We start from the raw sequence: 18685 nt of genomic DNA, 5'->3' as shown, positions 1-18685 counted from the left end.
CTGGAACATTAGAAGGGATTTCCATTTATTTATTTGTTTTTGGTGAGGGATTATTTGCTGTTAAAATGGGATCTCTAGGGGGGCAGCTGGGTGGCTCAGTGGATTGAAAGCCAGACCTAGAGACAGGAGGTCCTGGGTTCAAATATGGCCTCAGACACTTCCTAGCTGTGTGGCCCTGGGCAAGTCACTTGACCCCCATTGCCTAGCCCTTACCATTATTCTCCCTTGGAGCCAATACACAGTATTCTTAAAGGGTAGAAGATCTGGAAGGAACTCTTCAATAACTTGCAATGACTAACATCCTGGGGTAATAGTCAGGATCCAAAAAAAAGATCTCAGCAGGAAAGAGAATTAGAATCTATTTAAATGAAATTTAATAGGGATAAAGGTGGCACAGTGCATAGAGTACCAGATTTGGGGTCAGGATGACCTGAGTTCAAATACTCCAAGATGGAAGGTAAGGGTTTAAAAAAAAAATAAAATGGGATCTCTACTATAAAATAGAAATAATTCACATAAAACTGGTTATCATAGATACTATTAATGAGCAATATTTCATCCATACCACTTTTCTAGATTGTATAGCCTTGAACATCTTGCCTTAGTTTCCATGCCCCCCCCCAAAAAAAACCCAAATCCTTATCTTCTGTCTTAGAGTAAAAACTAAGTATTTATTTCAATGCAGAAGAGCGGTTAGGGCTAGGCATTTGGAGTTAAGTGACTTGCCCAGGGTTGCATAACTAGGAAATGTCTGAGATCAAATTTGAACCCAAGATCTGTCTCCGAGCCTGATATTCTATCCACTGAACTACCTCGCTGCCCCTTGCCTTCATTTTTTTTTCAACTTGCAAAATATATTATGCAAACTACACATACAAGTGAAGTGCTAAAGTTACAAAATATGTACCTGGAAGAGTAATAATTTATATATAAAATGTCAGTACAAGCAAAATATTTATATCCAGGTATACACACATTTTTTTTGGAAAAACCTTTTCAAGTGTATTGTACTGCTTAAAGTTGGTTCTAGAAATACTTAAGGCAGTATCAGCTAATTTAAAGGTGCTAAACTTGTTTCTAAAAGGCTTAGAGTCACCAGGTAGTATCATGGTTATCGCATCCTTGCCTTCATTTTTTATACCTAATCCTCCACTCCAGGTTCTTCCCTCTGTCTCTGCTGAACTCTAGGAGACTGATCCATTGATCAGGTCTGAAAAGAGAGCAGGATCAGTAAAGGGCTCTCCTTGGTCCCTCATTAGCTAACACAGGCATATGAGCCACTCGTCAGGTTATTAGAGCTCTAATTTGATTTTCTTTGACTTATAGCTATTAAAGAAGTAAAGTGGCTCTCTGTGATTTAATTTATGGCTGTATTTTTGTTTTAAGATACATCTATTGACTTTGTAGGAGATGCCAGAGCAAAGTTAATCCTTCTTTAACACGATGCAGATTAATTTGCTAAAAGGAAGATCCTTAACACAATCAATGAAAATGAGATAAATCTCTGTAAGCCTGGGAAATGCTGAAGAACTAAAGGTGTACGTGACCAGCCTCTGAGTGATGTCTTCCAGGTCTTCTTCATTCCCCACATTTTGGTATTTGTACACCATCTGTGGTTTTCCTCTAGAGATTCTCTCTGTATTTTTAGTCAACCAGAATGAAGGACTTCAGAGACTAACATTTGTTCTCCAGACTTTTTTTTTAATTTATTGTTAAGGGCAGCTAAGGTGGCCCAGGGGTGGACAGTAGAGTGCCTGGCCTGGAATCCTCTGCCTGAGTTCAGATTTGGCTTCAGAGGCTTCCCAGCTGTGCGACTCTGGGCAAATCACATAATAATCCCGTTTGCCTCAGTTCCTCGTGGATTTCCCTTTCTGAAGAATTCAGTTCAAGTCTTTGACTAACTGAACCAAAAATGTTTTCTAGAATTACAACCTCTAAGATATGATAGTAGATAAAGAGTGCCAGGCCTGGAGTTGGGAGGACCCAAGTTTTTATGTTTTTAATCTGGACTTTTAAATCTGGCCTCAGAAACTTCCCAACTGTATTATGACCCAGGGCTATAAAAAGAGCTGGAGAAGGAAATGGCAAACCACTCCAGGATCTTTGCCGAGAAAACCCCTAAAAAGGGATCACAAAAAATCAGATGTGACTGAAATGGAAAGGACTGAATAACAAAGGAAATTTTTTAAGAGTCAGTCAACTACTCAGTGAATGTTTTAAGTGTCTACTATGTCCCTGGCCACTGTGGAGATATTAAGGGGAGGCAAAAGCCAGCAGCCCCTGCCTCAGGGAGCTCCCAATCTGATGGAGAGAAGCAGCCAACAAATGTGTACAAAGAGGATACAAAGGAAACAAGTAATTGAGGGAAGGCTTTAGAATAAGAGAGATTGGAAAATCTTCCTGTAGAAGATGAGATTTAATTTTAATTTTTTAATTTTAATTTTAATTTTTTTCCCATTTGAATTAGTTTATTTAGTCAATTTAGAACATTATTCCTTGGTAGAAGATGAGATTTAAGTTGGATCTTGAAGAAATCCGGGAGACAGAGAGCATTTCAGGCTTGGAGAACAGCCAGAGAAATTGCTGGGAGTGGAGAGATGGAGTGTTTTAGGAGAGGAACAAAAACTAGGCGAGTCGTTAAATCAAGACTGGAAAGTTGGGGGTGGGGGGATTATTTGGGCTTGGAAAGCCAAGCAGAGAAGATTCTGAATTTGATCTTGGAGGTGATAGGGAGCCACAGGAGCTGGTTGAGTATGAAGGTGGCAGGATCAAACTTGCAAATGAACAAGAATCTAGTAAATACTGGCTTTGGGTTAAGGGCGCCTTCTCCTCTTCGGAGAGAGTGCAGGTGACCCAGAGATGCTCCTCATTTGAATGTTCATTTTCTGAGTGTTTAAGACTTTGTCTGCGGCTGCTGATTAATACTCTTCTTGGGTTCAGCCACATACTTCCCTGCGCCTCCAGAAGTGCCCATTAATCAGCTTGCCCACCGTCTGCCAGGTCTGATTGTTTAATTAAGCCCTCAAAAATAGATTCCAGGAAAACTCGAACCTGAAAAAAAAAGGCAAAAGGCATTCGGAGCTCCAGCCCTCTAATTCTCTTAATTTGGGTGGCCCGAGTTGCATACAGATTTTGGAATTTCCCAATAGGCGAGTGACTTCATGCACGTTTTGTAGTGCACAATGAAAATGAGCTCTGCCAGCAACTTTGTCACCCACCGGCTCTGGGAAGAGCCTGGCGGCGGGCAGACGGGCAGGGCTGTCCTCATGCCACGGACTACCACGGATTAGTGAGAGGGAATCAAAAGGGCACTGCCCTCCCTCCTGCAGGAGGCTGCCCTTTGCTTGTGATTAGAGTCCTTCAATAACCAGCTATAGGTCAATTCTTGTCCAGTGGGCTACCGCCTCGAGGACAAGATTGTCTTGGCAGGACCCCTCGGATCAGCTGGCTCTTTGTTCTGTTTGGTAGAACCAGAAAGAATGAAAGGAAGCTGCAGAGAGGCAGAGATTTAGGTTCTGTGGAAGAAGAAGCTTTTTGGTCATTAGGGCTTCAAAGGCTAGATGGCCACTCCTTGGCTATTTGTACAGGTCCCTTTGCCTCCTCTACTGAGAGGAAAGGGCAGATGAGTCATACTGTAGGAAAGCAGAAAGTGGAAGAAATGTATCTTTTATTTTTTATTTCATTTATTTTTGAGACAAAACAGGGTTAAGTCACTTGCTGGGGGTCACACAGCTAGTAAGTGCCTAGGGATGGATTTGAACTCAGGTCTTCCAGACTTTTTGTGTGTGTGATGAACACGTTTATTTACAAATATAATTAAATAAATATATAAATAAATATAATAATATAAATAAATATAACATAATTAAAAGTTCTGACAGTTTATCATTCTCTTCCTTGGAACCTAAAAAGGATTTTCTTGGTTGGTCTTTTAAAGTGTGTGCAAAAGAAGTCAGACATTTTTCTTAAACCATTTTTTATTGTAAGAAAGTACACAGTTTGAAAGTGTGAATAATGTAATATTTATGACTGAAAGATGGGATGGGGGGAATAGGAGGTAGGAGGAGAGATAGAAATAAAAAAGAACTCTGTCCATTTTCATACCTGGCTGCCACTAGAAATGCATTTTTAAAATTTTAATTAAAAAAAAAAAGTGATTAGGGCAATTAGGTGGCACAGAGTCACTAGATGATGAATTGTTTAGGGTGCCAGATTTGGAGGCAGGAAAACCAGAGTTCAAATCCAGTCTCACCCACTTAACTAGTTCTGTGTGACCAGTCACTTAACCCTGTTTTCCTCAATTTCCTGATCTGTAAAATGAGATGGGAGAAAGAAATGGCAAACCATTCCAATATCTTTGCCAAGAACACTCCAAATGGGGTCACAAAATATTGGACCTGATTTAAATGACTGAATAACAACAAAAAAGATGTTATTGTTTGGGATTTTTATGTTGTAATGCTAGAGTCATTATTAGATATAATCTTCCCCTCCCATTCCACCTAGGAATTAAGCCCTCACTTGTATCAAAGAAAAACAAAGTGAAACTGTTGACACCTTGTGTACAATTGATATTTTATACACCATTCTGCCCTCAAAGTCTCTGCCTCTCTTGAGGAATAAAATATGTTTCATTTTCTCTTCTCCCTGGGACCACTGCTATTTAATTACATTGTTTTAATTATTTTAGTTCTGCTTATTTAAATTCTACATTAGTTCATAGAATTCTTTCTAGACAGTACCTTGAGACTATATATCTATATATATATATATATAAACTGCATTATCTCTTTGGTAAGACCTTTGATTTTTAGTTATCTTTTCATTTAGGTATTATGTTTTTGCATATTGTATAGGTTTGGTTTTACATATTTTGCAATGCGTCAGTTCATAGAAATCTTCCACTGTTTCTCTGAAATCTTCATAGTAGTCATTTCTTGTTGCACAGTCACATCTCCTTACATTCATCTGCTATCATTTTTAACCACCCTCTACTCATAGCTGCCTACTTTGAATATGTGTTTATCCAGTAATGAGATTTATAATTTGACATAATTTTTTCCCCTCTCTTATTTTACTAGGAATTTTTTTTTTTGCAAGGCATTTATTTGGCAGAGAGGCTAAACATTTTTAAAAACTAATCTATATTGGAATAGGGAATATTTTGAAAATATAGTGAAAGGCATTTGGGAAAATGTAATACTAAGAACTAATTAGCAAAATACACTCTGTAGATTTTCATCTATGGATTCTCTATCCAAATGGGAATTGCTTTCAAACCTTTAGAAATTCATAAATACAGTGAATTTGTTTATTTTGTTACCATTTACATTAGGTTTAGTTGACACATTGAATCTCCAGTGTTGTTTATGAATTGGGTCCTTACAATCTGCATTACATTGCTTATAGATTATACTGTTTGCCAAGGATTGCTTAGTAAATATTCCCATTGTTTGCCATGAAGCTGGCTTTTAAGAACTTTTATATAGTTTCTCCACATCTCATTAGTATTTCCCATCATCTTTAGAGATGAAGCTCTCCTCAGTCCCTAGAGGGCTTTCCAATAAATACATGGAATTATGAAGTGCACAGTCCAAGGATTTACTCCAGGGATGGGATCCAATCAGATTTGCCTAGGGACATTTTGATTGCTTAGAGTAGAGATTCTTAACTTTTTCTGGGTTGTGGACTGGTAGACATTCTGGTGGAGCCAATGGATGTGTGTTTACCCAGTAGTGAGATTCATAATTTGATTTATAATTCTCCCCTCCCCTTTATTTTACTAAGAGTTTTTTTTTTTTTTGTGCAAGGTATTTATTTGGCAGAGAGGCTAAACATTTTAAAAAACTAATCTATATTGGAATAGGGAATATTTTGAAAATATAGTGAAAGATATACCTTTTCAGGATGAAGTTTTTTAAATGCACAAAATAAAATTCATAGTACATAGTACAGAGGAAATCAGTTATTTTGAAACACTCTTATGAACACATAAAAAGCACTCTCCCCTCCCCCAATTAAAGCAGTCTTCAGGTTAAAAACTCCTTTCCCATTAGTTGGCTAGTGTTCCCAGAAAAGTGTAAACAAAATTGAGATTGTGCTTTCTAAATTTTTATGGACAGCATATACCTTGTTTTTGATTTTGAAAACCTTCTTCTGAAGTGTTTTTCTTTTTAATAGTCTATCAGTCAACTAGCATTTATCTAGTACCTAACAAAGACAGGCAAGATAGTCATACATGGTTGTAGTTACCTTAAAATGGAATATTGTTCATGAGGGGGGAAAATCCCTTTCACTTGTATAGAGACTCCGGCTCCCGCTCTTTTTTCTCCCTTCATAGAGAAACTGAGACACTGATTTAAGTGACTTGCTCAGAATTTTGGAGCTGGGACCCTTAGACTTGACAAAGACTTGAGTCTGCTGGGCCAGGATTAACCACCCCTATTCCACCTCTCTTTTACACTATTTGCATTCTTTCTGTAGTATTACTAATAGATCAACAGAACAGGCATTCCCTTTTGTTTTTAGACATTTCCATGAATCATAAGGCTATCATTAAAGCCAAAAAATCCTCTACCATCCTTTTAGAAGACAAAGATGAAAAGTTTGGCCCAGGTTATTGGCAGCCAAGGACACAAAGAAATGCCAGCTGTTGAAGGCGTCAAGGAATCTGATCCTGGAGACACACTAAAAAAAAAAATCTCACCAAAATAACATTATTTTCCCCAGGAAAGTATTGCGGAAAATGTGCTTCTATTCAGAGGCTCTGAGCTTGACCTTCCCTATGAATCTAGGAAAATCTCTTAATTTAATTTAATCATAGTACAGCGGATAGAGGTCTGGACTTGGGGTCAGGAAGCCTGGAGGTCCCATCCTGCCTCTCTTGCTTATCATCTGCGTGGATCTGGGCAAGACCTCTCTTAGTCTCAGTTTCCTCTTCTTTAAAATGGGGATAATAATAATACCTGCCTCCCAGAGTTGTTGTGAGGATTAAATGAAATAACATATGTAGAGCACTTCATGACGCTTAGCTTATCATGTAAATGCCAAATATGATTACCAATAAACATTGGTGTGTCTTTCCACCTTCCAGTCTCTTTCCCTTGATATCCTCCACCTCCCTGCTTCCTAACTCCACTCCTGGGGTTCCTTCTCCCATCAGTGAGTTCTCCTAGAACCCCCATTTTTGGGGAAGGGCTCAGATGAGTAGACTTTACCTTCTTCCCTCATTAGAGAGTAGGTTCCTGGAGGCCAGGGACCACCTTTTTCCTTGTATTTGTATCCCAGTCACTTAGCACAGTGCCTGGCAAATAGCAAGTACTTAGTAAATATTTATTGACTGATTGTTGTTAAAATGGATGTCAAATCAGTTGTTTCTCCCTGGAGATAATGCTGGAAGTTTATAAGGAGAAACCAATTACCAGCTCCCTTTCCAGAAGAAATAATGAATGCCTGCCTGGGGGCATGCAGCCTTCTAGCACATGAATTAACTTGTGGGCACTGTTCGAATAAAGGGAGATGCCCTCTTTTCAAAGTTCCGGTCCTGTGTTTGGATGAATGCATTTCTGTTCTCCAGACCCTCCAGTGGAGGAAGCATAGATTTGGGCTGTGAGGGCTCCCATACTTTAGTATGCATTTATTATATGTTTCTAGTCCAGGCTAGCACCAGAGATGTAGGGAGCTCCTGGCTAAGGATAGAGCAATTTTAGGGGCTCTTTTATGAATTCTAAGATATTCTGGGAGTATTTGAAGAGGGTCTGAAGTATCTCTATTTTTTAAAGACTTTCTTAGAAGGAGGAGAGCTTAGAGAAAGGAATAGGATGTGGAACCACCCAGTCTTTGCAGGGATCTGCTATTACTGGAGAAGATTCCCCCGGACCAACCAGAATCATGAACTGGAGGGATATGGGGTGTAGGGCCTGTTGAATAGCTGTTATGGGAAACCCAGCAAGAGCTGCCTAGTATAGCAAGTAATTTCCTGCCTCAGTAGAGAAAACATCCCTTAAGGGATGAATGCCAGAGGTTGGACTTGCCCAAGGAAAAATGAAATTGGTTTGGCAACTAGGTAGGATAGTAGGATTCAGTTGCTCTAGTTTCACTCTCTCCCACCCTCCAGCAGTTTTTTATTTGCATTTGCTACTGGGTAGGTGGGAAATTATTTATTATAGCATTTGTAAAACCCTTTGAAGCCTGCAAAGTGCTCTATAAATATTATCTCATTAGATCCTCAGCAATCCTGGAAGATAGGTACTACTGTTATCCTATTGTATTGATGAGGAAACTGAGGCAGGCAGAGATTGTGATTTGCCCAGGTTCCCACAGCTATTGAGCCAGATTTGAATTCAGGTCTTCCTGACTCCAGGCTCAGTGCTCTGTGCCCTATGATGCCACCTAGCAGTCTTGCTTCATGTAGTATTTTTAAATTTTTATTTTCATTTCAATGGCTTTTTTTTTTTTTTAAACAGTAACCTAGTCTACTTTCTTTTTGCCCCGGGAAGGAGAGAGAACAGATTTTGTGGTCTCCATTTTACAGAGGAGGCGAATGATTTTTTCAGCCGGGTGGTAGCAGAGCCCAAACTAGAACCCAATCCAGTATCCTTTCCCCAAGGCTCTGCTGCCTTGTATTTTCAGCTCTGCCTATCGCTCCATCCTTCTCCCTGTCCAAGGGAGTCCAGCGCCAGATCCGGACAGTTGGTGGAGCGATTCCAGGTTCTCATTTCACAACTCGGAGCTATGTCTGGGCTGGTCTCATGGAGCGAGAGCCCGTTCTCACCCCTCGCCAGAATTACAACGATGAGGACAGTAAGAAGAAGGTGCAACCGCAATCAGTTAGCATTTTAAGGTTTACGAAGGGCTCCTTATGGAATTAGAAGTCCGCTTAGAGCGGGAGGCTGGCGGGGCTCACCTCTCCAAACTTTAGGAGGTTGGGTTTCTCTGGAAGGACCCAGTACGGAGTTGGGAAAATTCTGCCTGTCTGTGTGCTTCTTCCAATGACTCTGACCTCAGTCATGAGCATTTCTCCGTGTGTGTGCGCCTTGGGCAAGGGGGAGGAAAGGATAAATGTAGAACCCACTTAACCACGATGGAAAACTTTTTTTTCTTCCCTAGGCACTTCTGGCTGGCATGAAGAACAGAGACACCAACTCTCCCAACCAGGGGAACGGAGAGCAGGCCGGCAAAAGCAAGAGCTCTGGCCTCGGGTGGCTGTGTGATGAGGAGCCCCTGAACGACATAAGCACCCCCTCATACAAAAAGCCGCTGTACGGCATCTCCCACAAGATCACGGAGAAGAAGAACCCCCCGGGGGGAGACCAGTTCACCAACTATGAGCTCTATGAGAAAGTCACCTCCAGCAACAGCCCGTCGCCCCTCCGATTCCTGAACGAGCAGAGGAAGAGAGACTCGAACAACGCCACGCCATTGGCTGTGGCCACCGGGGCGGAGGGCGACCCTAACATCTACTCCTTGATTCAGAAGATGTTCTACACGCTCAACACGCTGAACTCGAATATGTCCCAGCTGCACAGCAAGGTGGACCTGCTGTCCCTGGAGGTGAGCCGCATCAAGAAGCAGGTGAGCCCCACCGAGTCTGTGGCCGAGTTCCAGCCGCCGCCCGAGTACCAGCTCACCGCGGCCGAGCTCAAGCAGATCGTGGACCAGAGCTCGTCGGGGGGCGACCTGGCCTGCCGCCTGCTGGTCCAGCTCTTCCCCGAGCTCTTCAGCGAGGGCGAGTTCAATCGCAGCTGCGCCACCTGCGGCTTCGTGAACAAGAAGAAGCTCGAGTCGCTCCACCTCCAGCTCATCCGGAACTACGTCGAAGTGTGCTACCCCTCGGTGAAGAACACTGCCGTGTGGCAGGTAGAGTGCCTACCCCAGGTCAATGACTTCTTCAACCGCTTCTGGGCTCAGCGGGAGATGGAGAGCAGTCAGCCGGGTGGCCAACCAGCGGCCTTCTACGAGGCGGAGCAGGTGGAGCCCGCCCACTTCCTGGAGGACAAAGAGCAGGAAGAAGCCCTGTCCCTGGACCGCAGCAGCACCATCGCCTCCGACCACGTGCTCGATGCCCAGGACCTCAACGAGTTCTTGGACGAGGCCTCCTCCCCCGGCGAATTCTCCGTCTTCCTCCTGCACCGGCTCTTCCCTGAGCTCTTTGATCATCGCAAGCTGGCGGAACGCTACAGCTGCTACGGAGACGGCAGCAAGCAAGAGTTAGACCCGCAGCGGCTGCAGATCATCCGCCGCTACACCGAGATCTATTTCCCCGACGTCCAGGAGGAGGAAGCGTGGCAGCAGCAGTGCGCCCAGAGGATCAACGACGAGCTGGAGGGCCTCTGCCTGGATGGCAGTGAGTGCGAGCCGCTCAGGGACGACTGCTACGACTCCTCCAGCCTTCCCGACGACGTGTCCATCATCAAGGTGGAGGACAGCTTCGAGTACGAGCGACCTGGTCGGAGGTCCAAGAAGATCTGGCTGGTTCCCATCGACTTTGACAAACTGGACATCCCCCCTCCCGACTTCGAAGTGCCCATGTCCGACTATCTGCTCAACAAGGAGCAGATCCGGAGCATCTACGAGAGCAGCCTGTCCATAGGCAACTTTGCGTCCCGCCTCCTGGTTCACTTGTTCCCCGAACTCTTCACCCACGAGAACCTGAGGAAGCAGTACAATTGCAGCGGCTCTCTAGGGAAGAAACAGCTCGACCCCTCCCGCATCAAGCTCATCCGGCACTACGTGCAGCTCCTGTACCCCCGGGCCAAGAACGACCGCGTGTGGACGCTGGAGTTTGTGGGCAAGCTGGACGAGAGGTGCCGGCGCAGGGACACGGAGCAGCGGCGCTCCTACCAGCAGCAGCGCAAAGTGCTCGTGCCGGGCCTCGAGAGGAGAGACTTCATGAACTATGCAATCAACCCCGAGAGGTTCCGAGAGGAATTCGAAGGCCCTCCGCTGCCCCCCGAGAGGAGCAGCAAGGACTTCTGCAAGATCCCCTTAGACGAGCTGGTCGTCCCCTCCCCAGACTTCCCCGTGCCTTCTCTCTATCTGCTGTCCGACAAGGAGGTCAGGGAGATCGTGCAGCAGAGCCTCTCGGTGGGCAACTTCGCCGCCCGGCTCCTCGTCAGACTCTTCCCAGAACTCTTTACGCCGGAGAACCTCAGACTGCAATATAACCACTCCGGGGCTTGTAACAAGAAGCAGCTCGACCCGACGCGCCTGCGGCTCATCCGCCATTACGTGGAGGCTGTGTACCCTGTGGAGAAGATGGAGGAGGTGTGGCATTACGAATGTATCCCCAGCATCGACGAGAGGTGCCGGAGACCCAACAGGAAAAAGTGTGACATCTTAAAAAAAGCCAAGAAAGTCAAGAAGTGACGGGAGCTGAGTGCTTAGTGAAGGGCATACTCAGAGGGTTCTTTTTTGGCGGTGGTTATGGCATCCCCAAGGGATGCCCACTTGCAACCGTGGGAAGTGGCTTACTACATTTGCACACTTAGAGACCAACTAAAAACACAAGTGACAAAAAGCTTTGAATTTTTTTTCTGGCTCTGGTCCTCAATACATAGTTGCACCCAGTTCTCTTAGTGCTCAGGTAGCCAGACCACTCTGAGCAATCATTTTTCCAAGCTAGCTTGGAAGGGTTTTTTAACTCTTTCCTTTTTACTGTTTAAATGTCGTTATGCATCTGTATCGTTCCCCACCCCACTTTTTTGCATCTTCCATTTTTATCACTTTTTAAAAATTAAACAGGAAAATAAACAAAAAAAAATCACCCAGCTCTTTGAGAGCCATTTTCATGAGAAAAAATAGGTTTTACACAATTGAGCTAAAGTACTGTAACCAGAAATTTTCACACTTAGGAATTTTTTTAAAAGAGACATTTGGAGATTTTTGTAATCTTTGGACGCACCATGTTTGTTAGAGCTGATCTCAGCTTTGGGCATGGAACACAGGCCATGGATGGGCCCTGCTGTCCCTGCCTCTTCTACTTGGTTTTGGCATGGCCAAGATAACCTGCCCAGGTTTTTATTTTCACTGTGATCAATACTAAGGTTTAGGCATGGTGTACATATGTTATCTCTTGTGATCCCCTCTCCCCATTCAATAGAACTAGGCTCACTTATCTATAGGAAAAAAACACTGGATGATGAGAAGAATGTAGACAGATATTGAAACCCACACTTAGAGCACCGTGAGAGTTTTAGCTACCCCTTTTCTCTCCCCCTTATTTCACACAGACAGGGGAAGGAAAAACACATTTCCTGTGAAATTCCTTTTTTGCTGTTAGGTTCACTACTCTGCCTAAAAAGGTGCCACTTGCATTTCCTAGATCTCTCTCTTCCAAAAGGCAGACTCTAGAAACAGCCCAGTGATTTCAAGTCAGAATCTCGAGTGAGAAGAGACTTCTCCACACCTCAGTGCTTGCTTGGGGAGTCCACTGAAGAAACCCAACACTTGGGGGGCCGGCCTTGATGCCTGCCCCGGAGCCTCTGCCCTTTGGGCCAGACACCCTCTTCTGTCTCAAACTGGACCAGCCTCTGTGTCCCCCTCCCCTCCCAAGTGACCACTTGGAAGTTTCCCTGTGGATTCCTCCTTAAATCGATCTCTTTCAGTGCCTGGTTTATTCCTTCCTGCCACAGTGGGGTCCTACAACACTCCTGTTTTTCTGGCTAAGGAAGACAGACCACTCTAGCCTAATGTCATGCTATTCAAGGAGTTATTAACCCTTAAAGACCCTGAGAAATCCCTACCAGAAAAAAAAGATACTACTGCCTCCTTGGTGTTTGTGTGGCCAAATTCTTAAGAAAAGGAAACCTCCCACTGAAAATTGAATAGGCTAACCATGAAATTAATAGATTATATCCATAGTCTTCATGAAAGTTTTAAGATTTTTAAAATGTTAAAAGTTTAAAAATATCATCTGAGAGGCAGCGTGGCCTAAGGCATAGAGAACTGGCCTTGGGAGCCTCGAAGCCCTCGATTCAAGTCCCGCTTCTGATACATTTCTGCTATTTTTAGCTGGGGAAGTCAGACCCACTTCTTCTTCCTTCCCACCCCTTACAAAAAAATAAAAAAGATTTTTTTAAAATCTGGAAATTCACAGTTAAAAAGGATTCCAATTTTGCTAACCATTAAGTACAATTTTTACCTTTTCATCTGTGGTATTTATTTTTTAGTTTTCACAACATCTGGAATTAGAACACATTGATTGTGTATAGATGTCTTCACCTTCAGGGGAAACGTTGTTCCCTGCCATCTACGGACATTAGGGATCATAGCGAAGTTCATGAAATGTCAGCGTGCACACAGACTTGTCCACATCACCGGAGCACTCATCAGCTTCAGGAATGTTGAAACAGCCAGGAGTTGCCCTGGGAGCCACCAGTGACATATTTTCTTTGATTCAGGTCTTTCTCAGTATGCCTTAGCCTTCCCTCCTAGGCCTGCTCTAAGGATTGTGGATTGCATCTCCCTCCTACCAGCATCATTCCTCAGATAGCCAGTTGAATTCTCCTGAGGACTCCGTAAAAGGTGCCTGTCCTCTAGACAGCTTCTGGAGAGGATCCCAAGGCCGATGGAAATTATCCTTGCTTTTAGAAGATGGAACACTGCCCAGTTCCTCCTCCAGAGGTTCAGTCATTTAATAATCCATTTTTAAAATAATCATCTTCCCTGTGGTTGGTTGTTGTTGTTTTTTTTTTAAGAGAAATGAACAGGGAACAGCAAATAGGCTTCTCTATAACCTCTGAATTTTAGTCTTTCCAAATCCTTGGTGAGCCTACTCTCTTGTCTTAACTGCCTAGAGTTTTGCCTTCCAGAATGTAATCAGAAGGAATAAATTCCAGGAATAGAACAACTCTGGAAAGCCTTTTCTTCTCTCTCTTAGTCAGGAGATGTCTCCACATCTTTACTCAGCCTGTTTGATTGGGGTGTTCCGTGTTGTCAGGCTGCTCCACTGGACTTTTTATATTTAAGCAATACTTGATGTTCTCCCAGGAGTTTAGAAGCACCGACCCCCTTTTGGCACTCCCTTTTGCTTCTGAAATCTTTTCTTTTTTAGGCCTTGTGTTTCAAAGGCCAGAAGAAGGAGCACACTTCTCCCCTAAAGTTAGTAGCACTCCTCCCCATCACCTGTTTGTGGCATCTGAAAAGAATGTACAAAGAGAGTCATGAATGTAATTTCAATTCTCCCAGCTGTGTCTACATGATCACAATCCAACAGGGAATAAAACTGTGCCCTGTAATAGGTGCTTTAATGTCTAAGGAAAGAAGCAAATCCTACTCTATCACTGTTTACCTTTTCACTGTCTTTTTTTTTTGGTGGGGATGGGGAAAATGGGAGGGAGGGCAGCCAGGCTTAATCATTAACCAATCAATGGGATCTAGTTTGAAGGGAACCGAATTAGCAGTTAAAAGTGGTCAGAATAATTGGGTTGGCCACGGTCTGGTTATTATGGACCGGTATGCCTTTGTTCCCACCTGGGTCTCTGAATGTTTTATTTCATGCTTGATTGGGGTTTGGGCGTAGGGTAGGGGGGAGTCTAGAAAAGAAGACCTTCTGATTGACTATGGCCAAGGGAATTCTCACCTTGTGCATCTAGGTGGTCAAAAAACAAACAAATAAATAAAAATGTCCAGGAGGGAGGAAGGTGGGGCCAGGAACTGAGAACAATGAATACAGCCATGAAAAAAAAAATGCTTGCCTGTTTAGATCCAGCCTTAACACTTTCTGACATCCTACATGTAGCAGACCATGCATAAAAGGGATGCCAGAGTAAAAACCTTCTGGAGAGAAATAAGAACAGTTTTACCAAAGATAATGAACTGATATCCCACAATGGCTGCATTTTCCTTTTGATTCGAGTGCATCCTTAGAAACCTGAATGTAACACAAACCCAGGACTGTTTTTTTGTAACTGTATGCTCTCTAGCAACTTTGTGTGAATTTTTATACAAGCACTGTTTTATGGGTTCTATAAAATGTCATAAAATAGAAAAAGCAGAGAGTCTGGCAATCTAGTGTTTTAAGTCTGGAGAGCGGTTTGGGGGCTCCCCTCCCCATCTCCAGGCCACAGGTACCCCGTAATCTCGGTGCATTTTTTGCCTTTCCAATTAATTGGGCCCCTTGTTAAACACGGTCTTCACCAAAGAATAGAAAAACGACTCGGTCGGAATCTAGTGCCTGGTGCTGCTGATGAACCGTGGCTTCTATTTTGGTCACAATTAGGCCTGGTGCTTCCCTGGTTGAGGTCAGCAGGGCGTCCATCCCCCCCCCCCCCCCCCAAGCACGTCCTGCAGGTCTGCCGCTGAGGGGGAAGCTGGGAACCTCCTGGTCACACGCCTGGCCCTTTCTAACACTCACACTTGCACCCTCGCCTTTATCATTCCCGATTAAATTGGACTCACTTCCTTGACACCGGGCTCTCTTATTAGCAGATGGCAGAAAGGCTTCCTGCTCTCATCTCTTCCCAAAGTGCTGTTTATAAATTCAGGCGAAGCTTCGTCGGAGAGAAGGACCTGGTGGGCTGCTGGGAGAGGTTTTCCTCTCCAGGGCCATTGCGATGGGAAGTGACAGGTCGTGATGGGCGACGCTTCTCCAGCTCTCCCCTTTCTTCTTCCCAATAGGGTTTGGGCAATAATTATAATTCAGAGTACTGTGGCCTGGGCCCACCGGGCTACTGAGTGATAACTGAAGTACGTCATGGGTGCTCCCAAACACAAAAGTGGAAGAAATTATGTTCGGATCATTTATGGTGTTTTTTTTTTTAATTTAAGTTAATTTATTCATTCGTGGGTTTAAAGGAAGAGTTTGTTGAAAGAAAAAAGCAAGTTCTTTGAAATTCCTATATTGCCAGGGCCTTGTCTCCTGGGGAAAATGAAAAGTATAGGCAATTTAAAAAAAAAGCAGGTATTTCTATAAATAGCTTCATGTATGGTGATAAATAGTTTTTAAAACATTAAATTTGGCCATTTTTGGAAATAGAGTAAGATGGGATGGTGGAAAGAATATTAAAAAGAAAAAGAAGAGCAGATTGAAAGGAAACTTGGATTAAAGCCCCATTTCTACTATGTGACCTGTGTTCATCATATAAGTCTTAGCTATTCATTATTATTATAAAGATTAGTTATTTAGCTAGTTGTCATTATTGTTATCTTTACAATGTCAGGAAAATAACATTAAAGATAATAATGATAATAACTAGCCAAATAGCTCATATTTACAATGATAAATAGCTAACATTTATATGGCACTTACTATGTAACAGGCACTGTGCTAATAAAGTGCATTCCAGTTATTATCTATTTTGATCCTTGCGACAAATCTTTGAGGTCGGTACTCTTAGTATCCCCATTTTACAGATAAGGAAACTAAAGCAAATAACTTAAGTGACTTGTCCAGGGTCATACACCCCACATCTGAGGCTGGATTTGAACTTGGTTCTTCCTAATTCCCCAAAGCCCCAATGAGAATGCTACTACTTGACCAATGGGGAACAAGTAGGAATCTAATAAAAGGGATCCTAGATGATAAAAGTCCTGTGGGAAGTGCCACAGTGGCTGAGGCAGCTAGGTGGCTCTGCAGATAGAGCCAGGAGTAGAGATGGGAGGTCATGGGTTCAAACCTGACACTTCCTAGCTGGATAAGTCATTTAATCCCAATTATCTAGCCTTGACCACTCTTTTGCCCTGGAACAGATACTCAGTATTGATTCTAAGATAGAAGGTAAGGGTTTAAAAAATAAAATAAGCTGAGCTCCTTGAGAGCCAAGGGCAGTTTTGTGCCTTTGTATCCCCAGGACTTAGCACAGTGCCTGGCACATAGTAGGAGCCTAACAAATGCTCGGTGCCTGCTTGGCAGTTGCTAAGAACAACAGAGCCTCCGTCCCTACCACAAGTGTTCACACATTTTTTTTTTAATTCCGACCTGACACTTTAGCTTTCTAGTTTATTACATAGTATTGTTTTTGCCTTTTCAATGAGCTGTGTAGCTGTGAGGGATTTTTCTTTGGTCTTTGCTGGCTTATATTAAAAAAAAAAAACCCAACAAAACTATCCAGCACAGAAGACTAAAAGCCCCCATCTTGGCCCCAATCAGGGGAACACGGGGAGACCAGCCATGTGTGCATTGATATTGTTTGGAAATCTACATGGCTGTTGTCAGGAGCATCATTTTGGTAGATCCAGAAAGGCTGGGCTCATTTAAAAAAACAAAAACACAAAAAACCCACCACCCTGATAGTTCTTAAGCCCAACTGGCTAAAAGATGACTTATTCAGAAGATAGTTTCCAATCGTAACTAGCTTAAAAATTACTTTTTCCCCTTTGCCCCGAAACCAGTGTATAAGAAACAAAACCTCGAGTATAATCAAATCCAGAATTTTGTTCCTGGGCTTGGTGCAAATAGTGAGACAAGACCATTGCAAATAGGGTTGGATTGCTGTCCTGCCTACGGCGTGCCCACAGGGCTGCACCATTTCTTGGCCCTCTCATTCCTCTGGAGAATGAGATACACAGTTGTTAAGTGTGAGGTGAATGCTATTAGCAGAGCTCAGCAGCCCTGCTTTGTGGTGGTGTATTGTCCTATTTAGGATGTTAAACTCAGCCTCTGCCCTTGTGGTGACAAGCAGAAAACTGGAGTTTGAAATCTCTTGCCTTGCCCTCCCCTGTGCCTCCGTTTCTTCATTTCTCCAAAAGGGGTGATAATGCTGCCCCTAACGACATGCCCTCATCGGATGGATCCACAGAAGATACGGGGATTATTAATAAAGGGGATAGTTAAATCATGACATGGTAACAAGTGACATTCAGATTGTGTCTTGATTGTGTTCTTTGAATCCTCTACAGAAGCCCTTCATCACTATTAATTTAACTGTCGTGGCATTCTTCTTGGGATAGATATATTAAAAATTATTTTCAGGACTCTTCTGCTGGACATATGAAAAATATCCCCAGCTACTGTGCTAGAGTGATTGCTTCTCCCTGCCTCTAGTCTGAAGTATTAGAGCTGTCATTCTTTGTTTACAACAGGAAAATCATTCTTGGCCCCCACCGACCGACTGCACCGACCCTGGTAATCCCAGCTCCTAACTAACAGCAAGGGGCAGTGACCAGTGGTCAGTGGCCTTTGTCTTTGGAGATTGGGACTTCAGGATTTCTTTCTCTGCCCAGGATCATCACCTTCCTTTTCCCCCTAAAGCATTCGGCCTTTAAATTTTCTGTAGCTGATGATTCTCAATTTTATAGAATAGCCTTGTTCCAAGCGGAAGGTTTCTCTGTGGACAGTGCTGGAAAAGCATCACCTACTCCTGGGTACAAGGCAGGATCTGTAGGAGAGTTTCCGTGCTTTTTTTTCCCCATCAGACGATCCATTTTCCTGTAGTTTCCTGAAATGTGATAGCTAGAGCTTTTGTCTCTAACCCATTACTGCCCAAATAAACTCATGAGTTACATGTTTTTTCCATGAAAAGGTGAAGAGAAAATGGAACCCTTGCCTAGTGATCCATACAGTTTTCCAGGAAACAGCAAGTGCCATTTGTCATGGAAATATAATTAGCATCATGTTTCTTTAAAGAAAGTTTCTTTGAAGAGATGATTGCTCCTGAGAAAAGCCCTGGGACTCCTTTTCTTCTTCTAAGTGCCAAGTTTAAATGTATACTTTTAGACCATTTTTAAAAAACAGCCAAGCAGGAAA

At 43.2% G+C, this 18685-nt stretch overlaps 1 protein-coding gene across 2 annotated transcripts in view; it reads left to right on the top strand.

The window, feature by feature from the left end:
- BEND3 (BEN domain containing 3) overlaps positions 1–14992 on the top strand; it is a 188708-nt gene extending 173716 nt beyond the window's left edge. For both annotated transcript variants that reach the window (XM_056818635.1, XM_001368154.4), the window contains one exon: positions 9109–14992. In XM_056818635.1, the coding sequence (XP_056674613.1) occupies positions 9109–11367 (2259 nt within the window). In that variant the 3' untranslated portion in view covers positions 11368–14992. The remainder of the gene's footprint in view (positions 1–9108) is intronic.
- The last annotated feature ends 3693 nt before the right edge of the window (positions 14993–18685 follow it).

The sequence above is a fragment of the Monodelphis domestica genome, chromosome 2, assembly GCF_027887165.1.
Source record: "Monodelphis domestica isolate mMonDom1 chromosome 2, mMonDom1.pri, whole genome shotgun sequence".
Classification (NCBI taxonomy): Eukaryota; Metazoa; Chordata; class Mammalia; order Didelphimorphia; family Didelphidae; genus Monodelphis; species Monodelphis domestica.
Note: the sequence above shows the minus strand (reverse complement) of the source record. Positions and strands in the feature narration are given on the sequence as shown.